We start from the raw sequence: 22,842 nt of genomic DNA, 5'->3' as shown, positions 1-22,842 counted from the left end.
GTACATTTGCTTACATTAAATAAAAAATACTTATATGTATATTTAAGAGTTTCTAAAACCACAAAATTATGCATTTCTGAAATCACAATCTGATAATTATCTAAAAACACAATTTGATAAATTTCTAGAACAACAATCTGACAAGTTTTTAAACCATAATCTAAACAAGTTTCTAAAAACACAAGTTGACAAGTTCCTAAAACTACAATCTAAACAAGTTTCTAAAAACACATTCTGACAAGTTTTTAAACCACAATTCGACAAGTATTTTGAACCATAATCTGACCAGTTGCTTAAACCACAATTTGAAAAGTCTTTGAAAACCACAATTTGACAAGTTTCTCAAATCACATTCTGACAAGTCTTTAAAAATTACAATTTGATAGGTTTCTAAAAACACAATTTGACAAGTTTCTAAAACTACAATCCAAACAAGTTTCTAAAAACACAATTTCACAAGTTTCTAAAACTATAATATAAACAAGTTTCAAAAAACACAACCTGACCCGTTTTAAATAATATTTTTATAAAGTTTTAATTTTAACTAACATTTACAATTTTCTGTGTTTTCAAAACTTCATCACATTCTGGTTTTAGTAAACCTCAGCACCTACCATCGTTCTCTTGCTGCAGTTCTTCGTTTCGGTCTGACGTCTCCTCCAAGTTTTTCCTCAGCCGTATGACCTCCATCTGAAGGTATTCCAGCTGTTTCTTTAGGTCAGACACCATTAGGTCTGTCTCGGTGTCTAAAGACTTGGACTTCTTGAGTTTGTCGTCCTTCTTGTGGTGGCTGTGTTCCCGGATGTGTCTGGTCTGGAATGAAGTAAAAAAAAAAGAGTTAAGTTCCTGACGGTTCATGGGGAAGGTGAAGTAGAGTTATCCTGTTTCTGTGGCATTGGCGTTTTGAAGGGATAGTTTGGTCAGCACTATGCCCAGCGCCCTTTACTTTATTTATAGGTACCCATCAGATCTGGGTAGACTCAGAGACTTCATACAGACTTAAACCAGGATTCGAACTCCAGACTTTCGAGGTTAACAGTCAAGCGCTCTACCGATAGACCACGCCTTCCCTCATGTAATGAAATCGTTGAATGAAAGATTGTGTTTATGTCACTAGAACAATGATAAGAGATCATACACATGCTACATAACACAAAAATAAGTTATCTTTTCAAATGTTACATAACACCATATTTTTTTTTAATGTAAAGCAACCTCTATAGACCTTGCTATCCATTGGGCAGAGAAAGTAAAGTTCGTATGGTTCTTAACCTCGGCATATGAAGAGATAGTGTGGTCAGCACTAAGTCCAACCGCCTTTATTGTCATTAACGTCAATCTACCGATCAAGGACGTCTTGCAGTCACGAGTCCAAATCGAGATCCGAACTCGAGACCTTCGGGTTAATGCCAAACGCTCTACCATTCGACCACGTCGTCCCATTAACATAAGATTCAAAGACGGTTACATTTCCTGTGCGTGCCCAAGACACATGAGTAGGTGAAGTAGAGCATCTTGTAACAGAGACTGACTTATTATGTATAATAACTATATTGTAACTGACATGAAGTTGCGTGAATGTAGAGTACCTGGCCAACGGAAGTAAGTGTGAGCGACTCGTCATGTATTTACATGCTTTTTTGTGAGATCGTTCATTGACGTAAGGAGAAAGTTGTGTATAAAAGGTGGAGCGCAAGGTGAACGAGTGTGCTAGCCTGTGACTGTGTAGTAGGATGTCACCACGTTACTTTGCTTCTTGATTGTACTATAACAGTTTTTCTTCTACTATGGATCATTATCATTTCATTGTGGATATTGTAAATAAAGTTTAATGTTGCAAACTACTGTTGTGTTAGTGTATCAACCGAACCCACAAAAACAACCGTATCATCCTATCAACAATGGATATTACTGTTGTTACACATCTATTTCAATGAGATCGGCATATAGGGGGATACTATCACCACTATGCCCAGACGTCTTAGTTGCAATAACAGGAGTCAGGTACCCATAACAGCTGGGTGGAGTCAGTGAGTCAGGTACCCATCACAGCTGGGTGGAGTCAGTGAGTCAGGTACCCATCACAGCTGGGTGGAGTCAGTAAGTCAGGTACCCATCACAGCTGGGTGGAGTCAGTAAGTCAGGTACCCATCACAGCTGAGTGGAGTCAGAGAGTCAGGTACCCATCACAGCTGGGTGGAGTCAGTGAGTCAGGTACCCATCACAGCTGGGTGGAGTCAGTAAGTCAGGTACCCCTCACAGCTGGGTGGAGTCAGTGAGTCAGGTACCCATCACAGCTGGGTGGAGTCAGTGAGTCAGGTACCCCTCACAGCTGGGTGGAGTCAGTAAGTCAGGTACCCCTCACAGCTGGGTGGAGTCAGTAAGTCAGGTACCCATCACAGCTGGGTGGAGTCAGTAAGTCAGGTACCCCTCACAGCTGGGTGGAGTCAGTGAGTCAGGTACCCATCACAGCTGGGTGGAGTCAGTGAGTCAGGTACCCCTCACAGCTGGGTGGAGTCAGTAAGTCAGGTACCCCTCACAGCTGGGTGGAGTCAGTGAGTCAGGTACCCCTCACAGCTGGGTGGAGTCAGTGAGTCAGGTACCCATCACAGCTGGGTGGAGTCAGTGAGTCAGGTACCCCTCACAGCTGGGTGGAGTCAGTAAGTCAGGTACCCCTCACAGCTGGGTGGAGTCAGTAAGTCAGGTACCCATCACAGCTGGGTGGAGTCAGTAAGTCAGGTACCCCTCACAGCTGGGTGGAGTCAGTGAGTCAGGTACCCATCACAGCTGGGTGGAGTCAGTGAGTCAGGTACCCCTCACAGCTGGGTGGAGTCAGTAAGTCAGGTACCCCTCACAGCTGGGTGGAGTCAGTGAGTCAGGTACCCCTCACAGCTGGGTGGAGTCAGTAAGTCAGGTACCCCTCACAGCTGGGTGGAGTCAGTAAGTCAGGTACCCCTCACAGCTGGGTGGAGTCAGTGAGTCAGGTACCCCTCACAGCTGGGTGGAGTCAGTAAGTCAGGTACCCCTCACAGCTGGGTGGAGTCAGTGAGTCAGGTACCCCTCACAGCTGGGTGGAGTCAGTGAGTCAGGTACCCCTCACAGCTGGGTGGGCTCAAGACCAGGGATTCGAACTCGAGGCTTTTGGCCTACCAGCAGGGCCGGCGCTACCTATAAAGCGAACAACGCGGTCGCCTAGGGCGCCATCCCTAAGGGGGCTCAAAATATTTAATCGCCATTATAAAAAAGTACCAAATGATTAATAACTTTTATAAAGTAGTAGCGATCTTTTGGTAGAACCCATCACGAACTATCAATTTTGCACACCCACCCCAAAAGTAGGTCTATATAGGCCTATATTTTTTCGCGATAATGAAAAGGCAACCCCACATCCACAGGTCGGCGCGCTTTTTACCAGTTAATTTACCTTTTTAATTAGGTGTCATCTAATTGATGTAGAAAACGATTAAATAAGTTCGTTATTTAAATTTCGAACAGTTCAAACGGTTATTTAATTTTAATAGGCCTTGTAAGTCTCGTTTTCTCTGACTTTAAATTAGAAATCTGTCCTGGTGTATAGAGTTTTGTAATGACGGGGTGTTCAAAGTATTGTACTTGTTTTGTAAGTTTTGATGAATCGTTTAGATTTGGGAGTAACGGCGGAAAGCTGTTGCTGATATGGTTTCGCAGATATACAGGCATCGAAGTGTTAGAGTGTCATAAACTTTATTCGGTTGTTTTGTTGTTGAAGGTCTAGTGGAATCTGATTGGTAAAAGAGAAATGATAATGCAGGTGATGAAGTATCGTCGTTCTGGAGTTCGGTAGTATAGATTCTTGTGGTATTAAGGTATCGAATTATATTAACTGTTAAAGTGTAGTAGTAGGTCCAGTGAAATCGTTGTTGGTCGGGAGTACCGTTTGTAGAGCTTGGTTGTGTTGTGAATGTAGTATATTGAGTAGTCGAGTTCATCGTAAGTTAGATGATTTCAATTCAGTACGGAACACACTACAAAGAAAGGTAGACGTTCGCTCGTTGAAAAATCTTTGGTGTTTTAGGAATCTAAATTACCACTCTTAAGGTATTAATATATAATATTAAACAGGATGGAATTTATAACTAACCGTAAACTTTTTTTTTTTTCAAATTATTTTTTTTTTATTTAACCAATAATTATAGATCTAGCAACATCTAAAACAGATATCACCCGTCTTTGATTTTTTGAAAGTCGTCCCTTTATTTAAGGGATCCAAAATTTTGTTAACAATAGTATCCCGGGGATGCATTAACAAGAGTGTCATCAAAATTGAATGAAAGTATGTTGTAATAACGCTATTGCTTTGGGACTTTCAAACAAAACCCACAGTTAATTATTCAATTGGTAAAATATATTGTTTTTACAACGTTATATAGCTAATATAAAGATTTTAATATAATTATTACGTAATGAAATTTAGAGCGTTTTATTGGGAATTTTAAGCATGTCTTAGTTACAATTAGTTAATTTAGCTATTCTTGTGAAAGTTATTTCCCTTGAATAAAATTTCAATATTTGGATTTTCAAAAGGGAGATAAGTCGTTAATTAACTTTAAATTCATTTCGAAATTCTTGCACCTTAGGTTGAACGCTTACAAATAAATACAACTTTAAGTTATTAATTGCCATTGTAAAAATTATATAGAACTTAAGTTCTAAACAAAATAGTTTGGTAGGTTTTTTTGGCATTGTAAAGTTGAAAAACAAATACATCTGTATCCGTTATAGATTGCAATACTTAATGTTAGTAGAGATAGTCGTAAATTAAACCGCTAATTAATTGTCTTTTCATATTTTTCACCCTCTCCTAAAGGATTCATATATAACAATTTTAGGCTGGAATCTATATTATTTATAACCTTTTATTCTTCATAAACCAAATTTTTTTTTACATAATCACACAATATAGACATATGATTTTGATGTCTACTTATAACGTGTATGTAATTGATAATAAATTAATATGTCACTTTAAATGAACTGTTTTCTTATAGCATTTGTTTTAGTAGTTAATTTGTGTGAAAGGGGGCGTTTTATTAAGTTTTGCCTAGGGCGCTGAATAGCCTGGCGCCATCACTGCCTAGCAGTCATTGACTCCCCTTCCCCACCCCGTACACAAGCTGTATAGCACACAAATTAGGAAGCATGCACGTTATATTACACCAAAGTACGTTTTAAATTATGTATTATATAATGTTTTAATTTTAACGATGTTTAGGGTATATTGGCATAACTTTAGGCAGACGTAACGAGAGCAATGGTAGGTTAACCCACCTGTATGCCGGCACCTAACCCACCTGTATGCCGGCACCTAACCCACCTGTATGTATACACCTAACCCACCTGTATGCCGGCACCTAACCCACCTGTATGCCGGCACCTAACCCATCTGTATGCCGGCACCTAACCCACCTGTATGCATACACCTAACCCACCTGTATGCCGGCACCTAACCCACCTGTATGCCGGCACCTAACCCACCTGACCCACCTGTATGCCGGCTCCTAAATCACCTGTATGCCGGGACCTAACCCACCTGTATGCATACACCTAACCCACCTGTATACCGGCACCTAACCCACCTGTATACCGGCACCTAACCCACCTGTATGCCGGCACCTAACCCACCTGTATGCCGGCATCTAACCCACCTGTATGCCGGCATCTAACCCACCTGTATGCCGGCACCTAACTCACCTGTATGCCGGCACTAACCCACCTGTATGCCGGCACTAACCCACCTGTATGCCGGCACCTAACCCACCTGTATGCCGGCATCTAACCCACCTGTATGCCGGCACCTAACCCACCTGTATGCCGGCACCTAACCCACCTGTATGCCGGCACCTAACCCACCTGTATGCCGGCACCTAACCTACCTGTATGCCGGCACCTAACCCACCTGTATGCCGGCACCTAACCTACCTGTATGCCGGCACTAACCCACCTGTATGTATACACCTAACCCACCTGTATGCATACACCTAACCTACCTGTATGCCGGCACCTAACCTACCTGTATGCCGGCACCTAACCTACCTGTATGCCGGTACCTAACCCACCTGTATGCCGGCACCTAACCTACCTGTATGCCGGCACTAACCCACCTGTATGTATACACCTAACCCACCTGTATGCCGGCACCTAACCCACCTGTATGCCGGCACCTAACCCACCTGTATGCCGGCACCTAACCCACCTGTATGCCGGCACCTAACCTACCTGTATGCCGGCACCTAACCCACCTGTATGCCGGCACCTAACCTACCTGTATGCCGGCACCTAACCCACCTGTATGCCGGCACCTAACCTACCTGTATGCCGGCACCTAACCCACCTGTATGCCGGCACCTAACCTACCTGTATGCCGGCACCTAACCCACCTGTATGCCGGCACCTAACCTACCTGTATGCCGGCACCTAACCCACCTGTATGCCGGCACCTAACCTACCTGTATGCCGGCACCTAACCCACCTGTATGCCGGCACCTAACCTACCTGTATGCCGGCACCTAACCCACCTGTATGCCGGCACCTAACCTACCTGTATGCCGGCACCTAACCCACCTGTATGCCGGCACCTAACCTACCTGTATGCCGGCACCTAACCCACCTGTATGCCGGCACCTAACCTACCTGTATGCCGGCACCTAACCCACCTGTATGCCGGCACCTAACCTACCTGTATGCCGGCACCTAACCCACCTGTATGTATACACCTAACCCACCTGTATGTATACACCTAACCCACCTGTATGCATACACCTAACCCACCTGTATGCCGGCACCTAACCCACCTGTATGCCGGCACCTAACCTACCTGTATGCCGGCACTAACCCACCTGTATGTATACACCTAACCCACCTGTATGCCGGCACCTAACCCACCTGTATGCCGGCACCTAACCCACCTGTATGCCGGCACCTAACCCACCTGTATGCCGGCACCTAACCTACCTGTATGCCGGCACCTAACCCACCTGTATGCCGGCACCTAACCTACCTGTATGCCGGCACCTAACCCACCTGTATGCCGGCACCTAACCTACCTGTATGCCGGCACCTAACCCACCTGTATGCCGGCACCTAACCTACCTGTATGCCGGCACCTAACCCACCTGTATGCCGGCACCTAACCTACCTGTATGCCGGCACCTAACCCACCTGTATGCCGGCACCTAACCTACCTGTATGCCGGCACCTAACCCACCTGTATGCCGGCACCTAACCTACCTGTATGCCGGCACCTAACCCACCTGTATGCCGGCACCTAACCTACCTGTATGCCGGCACCTAACCCACCTGTATGCCGGCACCTAACCTACCTGTATGCCGGCACCTAACCCACCTGTATGCCGGCACCTAACCTACCTGTATGCCGGCACCTAACCCACCTGTATGCCGGCACCTAACCTACCTGTATGCCGGCACCTAACCCACCTGTATGTATACACCTAACCCACCTGTATGTATACACCTAACCCACCTGTATGCCGGCACCTAACCTACCTGTATGCCGGCACCTAACCCACCTGTATGTATACACCTAACCCACCTGTATGCATACACCTAACCCACCTGTATGCCGGCACCTAACCCACCTGTATGCCGGCACCTAACCCACCTGTATGCCGGCACCTAACCCACCTGTATGTATACACCTAACCCACCTGTATGCATACACCTAACCCACCTGTATGCCGGCACCTAACCCACCTGTACGCCGGCACCTAACCCACCTGTACTACAAGAGAACATTGTAGGTTTCAAAACAAAAATCTACGTTTTTTATGGCCTCAGTCTGGCACAGCCTCCCACGGCGTTGCTAGGCAACGTATCAACATATCATGTAAACCACTTGTTAGATGTGTTAAAAAAACCGGTCCTGTTTCTGCCAATTTTTAGTGCTGGTTTGTTAAAAATGTATAAACGTGAGCGGAGACTACTCAGCAACAGCAAAACGTTTATTGAAACATCGGCCGGGCGTATTCGAGGCTCTTTTTTTAAAAGTATCGCTAACTTTAACATAGTGGGACGGCGTGGTCGGATCATAGAGCGTACGACTGTTAACACGAAAGTCTCGAGTTTGAATCCCTAGTTTGTGTCCGTTTCTAAGTCCATCAAACTCTGATGGGTACCTTCCTCACTTTGGGGAAATTAAATGCGGTTGTATCTAATGTGGATTACGTATGTCCACGGCACTGAAACAGGTGTACTCTACTTCACCTACCACATGAACCGTCTGGTTCGAAAAGGTAACTTTAATACCCAAACTTAAACATTGCTTCAACCCTAGCAGTACCGTATCCCTCGTCATGATCCCGATTCTAAACATTTATGAAATTTAAAATCATTTATCGCAGCCATGTAAACCTGCCCCTAACTTCGATACCAGTAAACAAATAAAAACTCGATACGATACCACTTAGTCGTAACGGCTTTTTATAACAGCCAATACCTTTTTTTAATTCAAAATATAAGTCTGAACCTAGCACGCTAAAATCAGGCAGTCTTAATTAAGATAATTAAACTTGGTGTTTTAATCTTCCTATTAAGAACAACCTAATCTACAAAGAGGAAACATAGACAAAAAAAAAACAACACAAATATCCACGATAAACCATGTGTTATACAACACAACCATCGGCACATGGTTCAGTATTGGAGTTTAATGTGTCATTGTTTTTCGTATCTTATATTTATAGTGTCTGAATAAAGTAAATAAACCATTAATCATGTTTTAAATTAGTTAAATGACGTCACACGTTTTTTGACGAATTTTTTACCTCCCCCACTCCCTCCCCTCAGTCACAAATCGTCACGAAAAACTAGACCCCATTAAAATGAAGTCACAGTTTCACGCAACAACCACCCTCAAAATTGCAGTTCTTAAATCAATAATATCATCGATATTTTTTCTAAAGTATTGACTGACCTTGGTCAATATATAGTATTTTTATTTCAACAGTTTATTAAAACAGTTTTCTATAACGTGAAATAACATAACGGCTAAAATTCGGTTTTAAACAATATTTTTAAATGCAAAAGTGCGACGTCACACTATCTGTATACACCCCCCCCCCCCCCTGTTTCCTCTCCACCTCATCACACATCGTCACAAAATCGGATGAAGACAAGAAAGACATTAAGAAACAGACTGGACAGTCGGGTGTAGAATTACTAAAAGCAGTCAAAGACGTAGAAAGATGAAAAAGAATTATGTAAAAATTAGTTGAAGACCACAGGAGAAAAACCACAGTTGTCTGTTTTCTACTTTTGAGAAAAAATGAGATTTTGTGTTTGAAATCCTCTGGTGTTCTAATGTAACTTGTGTTTAAAATCTGAAATATTGAGGGGATCAAGGTGGCTTTACGCTTTCATATTCGTTATATGTGATGTATATATACTCAGAGGCTTAGCGGGGGTGGGGGGGTGGGGGGGGTTGGGCGGGGGGTGCGTACCGCACCGGGTGACATTATTTAGGGGGGGTGTCACTAAGGCAAAAAATAGTAAAATATAAAGAGAAAAATGATAATTCCAATTAATTAAGTGATTAATTTGAGTGTTAAATAGTCTTTTAAGAGGTGCAAATGGAAAGTTTGAGGGGGGTGGGGGGTGCAAATCGAAAATTGAAAGTTTGTCCCCGTGAAGTGTCGCTACGCCTCTGGGGGGGTGGGGTGAAACCATTAAGTTCCGCACCGGGTGACACCCGACCTCGCTACGCCACTGTACTACTACTGTAGTACTACTTGATTATAGCACTAACTAAAAAAAATTAAAAAGTGGACATCTGTGATTCGTCCCGTGTGGTCTTCCGCTGTTGTGCCGCAAAAACTTTCCTATTGTTAAGGGACGGATTATAAGATAGATGGATCTACTTTAATAAAACGCAGAACTAGACTAGCTCTCTTGCCCGTACCTGTACGACGCTGAGCCTCTCAATTTCTCGACAAACTTTATAACGCAGAACTAGACTAGCTCTTTTGCCCGTACCTGTACGACGCTGAGCCTCTCAATTTCTCGACAAACTTTATAACGCAGAACTAGACTAGCTCTTTTGCCCGTACCTGTACGACGCTGAGCCTCTCAATTTCTCGACAAACTTTAAAACGCAGAACTAGACTAGCTCTCTGGCCCGTACCTGTACGACGCTGAGCCTCTCAACTTCTCGACAAACTTTAAAACGCAGAACTAGACTAGCTCTCTGGCCCGTACCTGTACGACGCTGAGCCTCTCAACTTCTCGACAAACTTTAAAACGCAGAACTAGACTAGCTCTCTTGCCCGTACCTGTACGACGCTGAGCCTCTCAATTTCTCGATCTTTCTCGATCAGCTTCCACCTGAGCTCGTCCGCCTCCTGGGATAGTTCCCTCAGCTTGTCCTCGTAGTAGGCGTTAGGTGTGGAGGGTTCTGGCAGCTGGACACTGGCACTGGCCTCCTGCTCGGCCAGTCGCTCTTGGAGGAACTTCACCTGGAGCAAGATAAGTCTGTTCTCAAAGTCTGACTATAGACACACATGCACACATACATATAAACATATACACACTTTTAGGCGCACACTTAAATACATATATATATATATATATATATATATATATATATATATATATATATATATATATATATATATGTTAATATATATATATATGCTTGGAAACGTTTAAAAATCTCAAAGACAAACTAGTCTTTAACAAAACAACTGAAATTTGTTAAAAAAATATAAAACAAACTACCACCAGGCCACCCTTTTACTTTACGGACCAGAGTATTTCTCCACATTCTTACTAAGGCCTGAGTCTTACTAGTAATCCCCCTCCCCCTCACCATATACTACAGCCTGTAACCTCCCCCGTCTTTTTTCCTTCAGTTCCGAGTCTTACCACCAGCTCCCTCCCCCCCATATACTACCGGCCTGATTCAGTACCCCCCCCCCCCCGCTCCCCCTCCCCATATACTACCGGCCTGAGTCTTACCTCAGCTTGTAGGTTCTCGTTCTCCAGGTCCATGTCGTCCAGTTTCTTATGTGACGTCATCAGCTCTTGTTCTAGCATCTCCAGCTGTACCCTCATCTAGTAGGGTGGGGGGGGGGGGGGAGGAGGGTGGGGAGAGAAGATACACAAATGTTATTTGATATACTCGTAACTTTGCATTTGTACACTACCCTACCCCTACAAACTCAAACAGTTCGCATTGTTCAGCTGTCTTATTCCATCTTTAACGTTTGGTTTGCTACACTCCATACACAATGAAGTGTCTGCCTCAGTCTGTGTATAGCACTCTGTCCAACATTCAATGTAAGCAAACTAAGATGGTCTATGGGGAAAGTAAAGTAGAGTTCATCTGTTTATGCGATCTTGGCATGTGAAGGGATAGTGGGTTAGGTATCCATCAGAGCTGGGTGGACTCAGGGAACGTTATTCTGTATTAAACCCGGATTCAAACTCCAGAATTTCAGTTAAGCAGGCTAGCTCTCTACCGCTAGGCCACTCCGTCCACAACATTCAATGTATTTCTGCTTATTTATTGGGCGCAAACTTTCTCATACCATCCATGATACTCCTTAAAATACACTCCATCCTTCGCACACCTCTGACCCCCCTCCGCCACCCCCAGAGTTTCTTCCAGGCATCTCTTCCAATTTTTTTTACCGCCCCCCCCCCCTAACGAAATGAAATTTATATAATTTATATAGGAAATATATACATATAACCGTGTCCGCCCCCCCCCCCAGAATAAAGTTTACCGCCCCCCCCCCCCCGAAAATTTCAAGTGCCCCCCCCCTCCCCGGAGAAAAAAGTCTGGAAGAAACACTGCCCACCCCTCCCCTCACCTGCATCACGTTCATCAAATCGTCATCCGTCGAATCTTTCCTCTGAGAGACAGGGATGGGTTCATCCCCCTTGATGACGTCACTACCCTCGGCCCCAACCACCAGCACTACGTCGCCGGAGAAATCGATTTGACCTTCAGAGTTGATCAAAGCTGAAAACATAAAACAAATCAGTTAAGTTGATCAAAGCTGAAAACACAATAAAAACAAACCTGTTGAGTTGATTAGAGCTGAAAACATAAAGAATAACCAATTTGGAGTTGATCAAAGCTGAAAATACAAAGACAAATCAGTTGAGTTGATCAAAGCTGAAAACATAAAAACAAATCAGTTGAGTGGTTCAAAGCTGAAATTATAAAAACAAATCAGTTGAGTTGATCAAAGCTGAAAACATAAAAACAAATCAGTTGAGTTGATCAAAGCTGAAAACAAAGATTAACCAATTTGGAGTTGATCAAAGCTGAAAATACAAAGACATATCAGTTGAGTTGATCAACGTTGAAAACAAACAGACAAACCTGTATGGCATTTACCAAAACTGAAAACACATAAAACAAACCAAATTAGTTGTTCAAAGCTGAAACACAAATGTACAAAGTGCATTCTAAACATGTGAAGAGTTAACATGATAGCTGTTTTTTTTTTTTAAATTTCACCATGAAATACTCATCCCATTGAATTGTCCGTTTGTTTTATTTTTTTCGGTTTTTCAATCATTTGATTGAGTAATGTATGTCAATAAACAAAAACACAAATCGCATTCGAATTTCCCCCCCCCCCCATTGATTTGCCAAATAGTGCATCATGTCGCTAATGGACACCAGTGAGTTGACGAAAATCCTCCCTTAATGTTGTCGACATAGAATAAAAATTGTGCTTTTTTATATTTAGGACCATAAAAATAATAAATGATAAAATTTTATTAAAAACTTAAGCCTAAAATTAATTCAGAAATTTAATATTTTTAGAATCAATGCTATACAAGTTGCAGATCCAGAGAACTTGAAAATAATTTGTTGAGTTTAAGGCTACATTTCTATTTATTTTCATTAAGCCTAAGTAATAACCCGATGTTTCACTTTCGTAAGACAAACATTGATTGGCTGTAAAGGAACTCCGTGATCGATTTCTGACAGCCCCACTTCATTGTTATTTAGTTTACAAAACTCTGCAGATCAAGTTTTTAAATAACAATGCAAATGTAAACCCCATGACCTAGTTTTTCTATTTTCAGCTTACAACGTGTACAGTAAAATTTATGGCGGCCTATTAATTAAATTAAGATTGAAAGGAAAATGATATTATAATTGTATTTTATTTTCTTTTCTTCTTTTTTCTTTTGTCTCAGACTTATAATTTACAGCGTCAGTTTGCATAGCCAGGTCCGCTTTAGTATTTCAGTGTTCAACATAGGCTTGTGAGGACTGATGCAGATTGAAAATAGTACTACACTTCTTCCAGATTTAATGAGCAGAATTTTTAAATTTTATTTTTTAAATTTCAAAACTTTTAATTTTTAATTAAACAAATTGCATGTGTAGTAGCATTCATAGGCACAGCAACACAATTAGATCGATAAAAAAAAGATCGATTACACATCACTGAACCAGTATCCTCACATACCCCCATCACCATTTCAATGTTTTTGTCTCCATGAACCCTCCTCTCGACCGACTTTGAAATTTTTCACTAGCACATACTACTCATTTCCTCCCTGTATAAACTATGTATAGAAATGTTGTTAAAAATGGTCTAAACAGCATATCTTTTTATTTTTTTTAGATGTATACATTTGTAAATCCATCTTAAATAACTTTTTAATACGTACATTTGTTAAAATACTTCGATTCGTTAGATTAATGAAATTATGTAAAATACGTGGATGTTGAGGGACTTGCTTTAAATTGCAATTTTTTTTTAACTAGTGACCCTCTTTTAATACAGAAACTTCAGTCATTTTGTAATTCAGCGTAGTGTGGGTGCGTAGTGTGGGTGCGTAGTGTAGGTGCGTAGTGTGGGTGCGTAGTGTAGGGGCGTAGTGTGGGTGCGTAGTGTATAGGCGTAGTGTGGGTGCGTAGTGTAGGTGCGTAGTGTAGGTGCGTAGTGTAGGTGCGTGGTGTAGGTGGGTGGTGTAGGTGCGTGGTATGGGTCGTGGTGTGGGTGCGTAGTGTAGGGGCGTAGTGTGGGTGCGTAGTGTAGGTGCGTGGTATGGGTCGTGGTGTGGGTGCGTAGTGTAGGGGCGTAGTGTGGGTGCGTAGTGTATAGGCGTAGTGTAGGGGCGTAGTGTAGGTGCGTAGTGTAGGTGCGTGGTATGGGTCGTGGTGTGGGTGCGTAGTGTAGGGGCGTAGTGTGGGTGCGTAGTGTTTAGGCGTAGTGTGGGTGCGTAGTGTAGGTGCGTAGTGTGGGTGCGTAGTGTGGGTGCGTAGTGTGGGTGCGTAGTGTGGGTGCGTAGTGTAGGTGCGTAGTGTGGGTGCGTGGTGTGGGTGCGTAGTGTAGGTGCTTAGTGTAGGTGCGTAGTGTGGGTGCGTGGTGTGGGTGCGTAGTGTAGGTGCGTGGTGTGGGTGCGTAGTGTGGGTGCGTAGTGTAGGTGCGTAGTGTGGGTGCGTGGTGTGGGTGCGTAGTGTAGGTGCGTGGTGTGGGTGCGTAGTGTGGGTGCGTAGTGTAGGTGCGTAGTGTGGGTGCGTGGTGTGGGTGCGTAGTGTAGGTGCGTGGTGTAGGTGCGTGGTGTGGGTGCGTAGTGTAGGTGCTTAGTGTAGGTGCGTAGTGTGGGTGCGTAGTGTGGGTGCGTAGTGTAGGTGCGTAGTGTGGGTGCGTAGTGTAGGTGCTTAGTGTAGGTGCGTGGTGTGGGTGCGTAGTGTAGGTGCTTAGTGTAGGTGCGTAGTGTGGGTGCGTAGTGTGGGTGCGTAGTGTAGGTGCGTAGTGTAGGTGCGTGTACTGGTTTAATTGTATATGGTGGGTTTTCGTGTATGAGATGGGTTGAAACGTTGTTTAAAAAGATATGGTGGGTGCTTTTTGTGATGTGTGCTTTTATGATGTTTTTTTCAGGATGGTATGCATTTTGAGAAAGGTGCACTTTGTGATGGGTGCATTTTTTTATGGGTGCTTTTTGTAGGTTATATCTTTTGGGCTTAATTTCTTTGTAAAGGAAACTAATGACTAGGCCTATTGGTAATCAAATTCAAGATTAAAATACAAATTTTGAACAATAACAAACCGCAGTTATAGAATCTGATATTTTTTTTGCCTCTTTTCCAAAAACACTAGCAGAACAACGGGCTATTAACCAATTGAAGAGTAGCCAAAAAGTTAACCGTCCTCCATGAAATCAAGTTATTAGTATAGTTATAGCTATTGGTTTTAACAAGAGTAAAATATTAATTCTAAAATTAAAACATCATAATAATTACAGAAATGTTCAAATGTGCTTGTTTAAAATCTTTGGTTTTGTAAAACAACAAAAGGATTTATACTTTCATTCTGTTACACATACATTTTACTGTAATTTAATACCGTTTGGTAAAAATTTTAGGTTATGTCCCTTGCCCCCTTTAGTTTTATACACGAAAAAGCACAATTTAAAAAACAAATAAAGCGTGAGTGATCACCCTTAATTTGCTCGTATACTTTTAAAATAATAGTTTGGGGGTTTGCTACTCCAGAGCAATAGAAAAGTTTTTTTTTTATTAAAAAAAATTAAATACTTAATGCGTGTGTGTGTGTGTGTGTGCACGTGCGTGTGTGTGTGTGTAAGTGTAAGTATGTGTGTAAGTGTGTGTAGGTGTGTGTGAATTTGAGAGAAAATGTGTAGGCAAGCTTGGGGAAAAAAAAACCCCATTAAATCTGTCTGAAAGTACAATCTATAAATAAAATTTTCGGTGATGGCTCAAATACGGATACATTTCAGAAAATTAACTTACAAATCTATGACAGTAAACACACATACACACAGATACACACGCACGCACTGAAGCAATGACACACACACACTTACACATAAACACACACACACACACTTACACATACACACACTTACACATATACACACATGACGGGGATGTTTGTGAGGCGCCTACATTTTCTTGGATCCCAATAACGAGGAGGTAGTGACAACGATTTTGGAACCATTGATCTAAGCCAGGGGTCGGCAACCTTTTGAGACGGAAGAGCCAAAAGGTACAATTTACATTACCCAGCTTTTAAAGAGCCACTAACATTTTTGTGTCATTAGTAAGATATTTATTTAGGATTATATATATATATATATATGGGACGGAGTGGTCTAGCGGTAGAGAGCTGGACTGCTAACCCGTAAGTCTCGAGTTCGAATCCGGGTTCAAGTCAGTAGACCGTCCCTGAGTCCACCCAACTCTGATGGGTACCTAACTCATGTTAGGGTAAGTAAAGGCGGCTGAGCATAGTGCTGACAACACTATCTCTTCATATGCCGAGGTCACAGAAACAAGTGAACTCTACTTCATTTGCCCCATAGACCGTCAGGTTTGAAAGGGAAACTTTACTTATATATATATATATATATATATATATATATATATATATATATATAAAATCCTAAACAAATATCATACTGTATAAATATATTATATATATGTATATACAATTTTAAATAAATAGCTTTGAATATATGAGATAATCTCATTTGAATTTGTGTTGAGAGGATCTACTGAGTGCTTGAATTTGTTTTGAATTACTCAAATCTCTCAGTGAAAACACCATTCATTGTGTTTATAGTTTATAGTAATGCTGAAGTTTTTGAATAGTAGCACTGGTTTCATAACGATATTTTTTTCAGATTGTTCGTAATAAAGTCATTTACAGCTTCAACAAAAAAAAGTATTTCTTTTTCGAAAAAAATAAACATTTCTTCAAGCAAGACATAGACTGGGTTTTCCTTTCAGTTTTACACTTAGCAGGTTTAGTTTCTTTGCAATATCCACTATGAAATTGAATGTTTCAATGCGGAATGGACAATGTAATAGGAAGTACATTGAGATAGGGAGTAACTAAATATTTGATAAAATAGTGAATGTTAATTGTTCATGTCTATTGTTATATCGTTGTGCAGACTCATATGTTTATGAGTTTTGAAAAAAAATAAGACAATTATTAATATTTGTGCATGGAGCTGAAGAGCCGCAATTGGACATCAATAGAGCCGCATGCGGCTCGCGAGCCGCAGGTTGCCGACCCCCTGATCTAAGCTAGTCTTGTCTGAATACAAATTTAAATTAAGTCGATCCAAACCTATCATTTAATCCAATCTAAACACGGATCTATGGAACGGCGTGGCCTAGCGGTAGATTGCTAACCCAAGTATTGAGTTGGAATTTGGGTTCAAGTCGGTAAAGCGTCAATGAGTTCACCCAGCTCTGATGGGTACCTAACTCGAGTTGGGGAAAGTAAAGATGACTGGGCGTAGTGCTGACCAAACTATTTCTTCATATGCTGAGGTCACAGAAAAAGGTGGACTGTACCTTACTTGGCCCTTCATGTTGAGAAAAGGAACTTACTTAAACATAAACCTAACTCTAACCCTAACCCTAACATTAACCCTCAAGACAAACCAAACCTAACCACCCAACTCTCAAACCAAACCTAACCTAACCACCCAACCCTCAAGCTAAACCTAACCTAACCACCCAACCATCAAGTTAAACCTAACCTAACCATCCAACCCTCAAGTTAAACCTAACCTAACCATCCAACCCTCAAGTTAAACCTAACCTAACCACCCAACCCTCTAATTAAACCTAACCTAACCATCCAACCTTCAAGTCAAACCTAACCTAACCACCCAACTCTCAAGTCAAACTAAACCTAACCACCCAACCCTAAAGATAAACCTAACCTAATCACCCAACCCTAAAGTCAAACATAACCATCGAACCCTCAAGTTAAACCAAACCTAACCACCCAACCCTCAAGTTAAACCTAACCAGTGGCGTAGCGAGGTCGGGTGTCACCCGGTGCGGCACTTAATGGTGTCGCCCCCAGAGGCGTAGCGACCCTTCCCGGGGACAAACTTTCAAATTTTTTATTTGCACCCCCCCGCCTCAAACTTTCGATTTGCACCCACCCCCTCAAGTTTTTCTCTATATATTTTGCTATTTTTTGCCTTGGTGTCACCCCCCTAAATGGTGTCACCCGGTGCGGTCCGCACCCCCCGCCCCCCCCCCCCCCCCCTCGCTATGCCCCTGAACCTAACCACCCCACCCTCAAGTCAAACCAAACCAACCAACCTTCAAGTTAAACCTAACCTAACCACCCAAACCCTGTCAAACCTAACCACCCCACCCTCAAGTCAAACCAAACCAACCAACCTTCAAGTTAAACCTAACCTAACCACCCAAACCCTGTCAAACCTAACCACCCAACCCTCAAACCAAACCTAACCTAACCACTCAACCCTCAAGTTAAACCAAACATAACCACCCAACCCTCAAAACCTAACCTACCCCCCCAACCCTGTCAAACCAAACCTAACCACCCAACCTTCAAGCTAAACCTAACCTAACCGCCCAACCCTAAAATCAAACCTAACGACCCAACCCTCAAACCAAACCTAACCTAGCCACCTAACTCTCAAATCAAACCAAACCAAACCCAACCACCCAACCCTGTCCAAACCCAGACCACTCTCGACTCCTCGACTCACCAGCCTTGATGGCGTCAGCATGACGCTTCTCCTCCTCCAACTCCCTCTGCGTCTCCTTCTCTTTCCTCTTGTGTTTGGTGGCCTTCTCGCTCATCTTCTGCAGCTGTAGACGGAGGCTCTCATTCTCCTCATCCATGTCTGCCACTCTCCTCCTCATCATCTTGGCCTCCTCCTCCGTGAACTTCAGCTGGTCTAAAAATAGATTCAACAGGATATGACGTCATTGGGTTTTGATTGTTTGTATGAGAAAGTATATTAGAGTTGGTTCCTGAGTGCGGTCAAGTCTAAATAGCAAAAGCTGTGCTTGAAACTCGGGTTCTCTATTTTTACACCTCTCTCTCTCTGTCTCTCACTCTCTCGCATTTTCTCTCTTTCATCCACTCTTAAGCACTCTTTCCCAGCCCCCTCTCTCTCTCTGTTTCATTCACTCAATGACTCTCTCTCCCACAACGCTCTCTTTTCATTACACACCTTCCTATCTCACATTCACAAACATTCTCTCCCAACCCCTTTCTCTCTTTAATTCACTCACTCATTCACTACCACAAACCCTCTATCATTCACTCTTTCTTACATACCTCTCTGTTTTTCAATCAATCACTCACTCATACACAAACACACACATTCTCTCACATCTCTCTCTCAAGGACAAAATCGGCACTACAACAGTACAGACTACAACAAGAGATGGAAAAAGCATTATCGCACCAATGGCCTATTTGTTTTTACACCATACGTCATGCTATGTACACCATACGACAGAATATAAAGTATATGTGTGAAATTATGGTGGAAGATTTTCTGTGTAGTATTATGAACTAAGTAAATGTGTGACATTATAGTCGAAAAATATGTATGCCATTATGATCAAGGTATGTGTGTGACATTATGGTTGATGTATATTTGTGACATTATGGTCAAAATATATGTGTGACAATATGGTCGATGTATTTGTGTGGCGTATTCGATGTATATGTGTGACATTATGGTCGAAGCATATGTATGACATTATGATCAAGGTATGTGTATGACATTACAGTCGAAGGAAAATCCTATGACGTCGATTCCGGATGCCGACCAAGTCACTTTAGCCACGGTTCTATCACTACCAAGTCTACCCCATCCCACAGGTGACCAGTTCTACTTCTCCCTAATGCTCACCTTTAAGGTCATTTTCCCTCTCCATAGAGTCACACAGGTCTCTCATCAACTGTGACACGTCATATTCCTTGCTGCCCTGCTTTCCTATAGTCCCAATTGGGGGAATCTGTAAGATACAAAATATAGTTTAATAAAGGAATCTGTAAGATAAACACATAGTTTAATAGAGGGATCTACAAGATAAACACATAGTTCAAAAGGTAATCTGTAAGACACAAAACATAGTTCAATAAGGTAATCTGTAAGATACAAAACATAGTTCAATAAGGTAATCTGTAAGATACAAAACACAGTTCAATAAGGTAATCTGTAAGACACAAAACACAGTTCAATAAGGTAATCTGTAAGACACAAAACATAGTTCAATAAGGTAATCTGTAAGATACAAAATACAGTTCAATAAGGGAATCTGTAAGATACAAAACATAGTTCAATAAGGTAATCTGTAAGATACAAAACATAGTTCAATAAGGGAATCTGCACCATAAAATCATAGTTTAATCGGGGAATCTAGAAGATAAAATACATAGAATAAGTTCCTCTTCCGGTTACCGGAAATCGCAGAAAGGTTGATAAAAAATTACAAATTTAATATAATACTTATATATGATATTTCATCACATTAGCTGTAAAGGTACTCAAGTTATCGTGTTCACAGACACACAGACAAACACAAATCCACACATACACACACACATTAAGACAGACATACGGACAAAATTGCAAAACTATGTTTTTTAGGGAGGTGTAAAACGTCGAGATTTGTGAAAATCTCGATTTTAATTTTTTGCACGATCACAATACTTCCTCTATACTTCGAATGCGAGAATGTAAAAACATATGACTATAGATAAGTATGTACTAGATGAAAACATACAGTTCCGAAAAAGAAACTCTCCATTATAAAACAAGTATAGTTCAAAGAAAAGAATTAGTTTAGTTAGCACGAAAATAACATAGTCCACTGATTAATCAAAATAAAATACTTTTCGAGATTGTTCATATTCACAGAATCTTCAGGAAAAAAAATACCTGACATAAAATAGTGCTTAAGTATTAAACGAAATAAATTGTTTATTAAATCATTACAATAAAACAAAAGCAATTTTTTTTCACGGGCAGGCGTGAATACAACCCAGTTGAGAGAAATGTGTTTGCTATTTGCGTTTGCAAGAAATGATGAACTTACTAATAGAATCTAAAGTTTCGAGCTCCATTTTAACTAACTGAATTGAAAGGTGTTAGGTGTTCGTGTTTTGTACGTACTTGTTATGACGTAGATTCAGCAGAGTGAACTAAAAAAACAAACACTTCGTATAACATTGGAACCATTGGCTTTCAGTAGATATTTTCTTTCCAGGGCAAGTAAAGGGCTCAACTAATCTCCCCCCCCCCCCCCCCCATCCCGCGTCTCTAATTACACAGGAGCAGAACGTCTAGAATGTTCTAAAACAATTTGTACACATAGTTACACTTTTATTTATATCACTCTTGCAGCCGTCCATAATACGTTGTAGGTACTAAGTAGAAGTAATACACAATTCTGGATGATTCGCAACCAATGGTTCTGAATTTCTTTCAAGTTTGATTTCGGAGAGATTCATAAAAGATGGCTGAACTTATGAAAGCAGAAACTTAGGAGAAATCAGAGAAATGTCTGTGAACCTTGAGGCTTAGGGTACGTCACCCGCAACCTTGATCTTGCGATAATAGCTCTTTTCTAGCTGGAGTTATCTCCCCTCCACTGATAATGTACTCACGTAGACCGGCAGGTACCTGACTTGTTGCTCGGTATCGTGTGTTTGTGGAATCGTGGGGTTGTTGTGGTATCGTTTTTGCGGTATGGCGATGTTATGGCCTCATGGTATCGAGTTAATGGTATCGTGTGCTTGTGGAATCGTGGGGGGTTGTCGTGGTATCGTTGTCGTGGTATGGCGATGTTATGGGCTCATGGTATCGAGTTTTTTGGTATAGTGTGCTTGTGGAATCGTGGGGGGGGGGGGGGTTGTCGTGGTATCGTTGTTGTGGTATGGCGATGTTATGGCCTCATGATATCGAGTTTATGGTATCGTGGGATTATGGTATAGTGAGGGCATGGGATCTCGGTATCGTGTGCTTGTGGAATCGTGGGGTTGTTGTGGTATCGTTGTTGTGGTATGGCGAGGTTATGGCCTCATGGTATCGAGTTTATGTTATCGTGAGATTTTGGTATAGTAAGGTCATGGGATATCGGTATCGTGTTTATGGTATCGAGGCTGTGGTATAATAAAGGTATCGCAATGTGGTATCGTGTTTAGAGTATTGTGTGTTGGTGGAAACGTGGGGGGCGTGGGGTGGTGTTACCGTGGTAACGAAATTATGGTATCGTATCTGCGATGTCGTGGAATTGTAGTTGTGGTATCGTTAGATCCGGGTTATATTCATTTCTCATGGTATCGTGCATTTATCTTCATAGATGATATCGCGAATTCTTTTTTATTTGGTATCTCGACTAAAACATTTTCCTTTATTGTGAATTCATCTCGCACCTGTACTCATACTGTTTGCCTAGTATCGTACATTGCTTCTGCATGCTCTTTTATAAACTTTTCTTAACAAACTATATCCGATTATGCTGATATTGTGTATCGATATTTTTCTAATATCAAGGGTAGGTACCAATATCCAAACAAGGAGGAAAGGTGAAGGGGTGGGGTTTAGGGTGATATCCAAACGAGGCTGTATCCGTCAGCTTTGTTATCTCGCTGTAAAGTAGGTCAACTCGTTTATTTTAAAAACCTATTTTTAAGTTGAAGGGTTATCAAGGAGGAAATCGTCTTGCCAATCTTTCAACTAATGTTATTTTATACTTCTGCTACTACTGTACGTAGTTAGGAACTTACAAAAACATGAGTGTTTACTTTTTGAAAAACGTGTTTTCCCTGTAACAATGAATATGATCAATTAGGCATTGATCGATTGGGTAATGTTCACTTTGAATTGGGTAATGATTAAAATGGCTACTGATCGATTAAGTAATGACCACATGTTGATTGATTGGGCTCGGCCTGGTCGAGTCGGTAAAGCTCATAGCTGCTAAATCTAAAAGTCTCGAGTTCGAACCCTCGGGCAGATGAGGCTCGTTAGCTGGGGACAGCCACTCTT

The 22,842-nt window shown here is 41.8% G+C and overlaps 1 protein-coding gene across 1 annotated transcript in view; it reads right to left on the bottom strand.

Annotated features, from left to right (window-relative positions):
• The window catches only part of LOC131930820 (cingulin-like), a gene marked incomplete at both ends in the record, with an annotated part of 38,419 nt that extends 18,615 nt beyond the window's left edge, over window positions 1-19,804 (bottom strand). Inside the window, 6 exons of the mRNA XM_059287443.1 lie at window positions 615-813; window positions 10,323-10,505; window positions 11,008-11,103; window positions 11,865-12,016; window positions 18,538-18,729; window positions 19,699-19,804. Coding sequence (XP_059143426.1) covers window positions 615-813; window positions 10,323-10,505; window positions 11,008-11,103; window positions 11,865-12,016; window positions 18,538-18,729; window positions 19,699-19,804 — 928 coding nt within the window. The remainder of the gene's footprint in view (window positions 1-614; window positions 814-10,322; window positions 10,506-11,007; window positions 11,104-11,864; window positions 12,017-18,537; window positions 18,730-19,698) is intronic.
• Window positions 19,805-22,842: the final 3,038 nt, after the last annotated feature.

The sequence above is a fragment of the Physella acuta genome, unplaced genomic scaffold (assembly GCF_028476545.2).
Source record: "Physella acuta isolate Inbredline_101_S28 unplaced genomic scaffold, ASM2847654v3 ptg001854l, whole genome shotgun sequence".
Taxonomy (NCBI): Eukaryota; Metazoa; Mollusca; class Gastropoda; family Physidae; genus Physella; species Physella acuta.
This window is presented reverse-complemented; position numbering and strand designations above follow the sequence as displayed.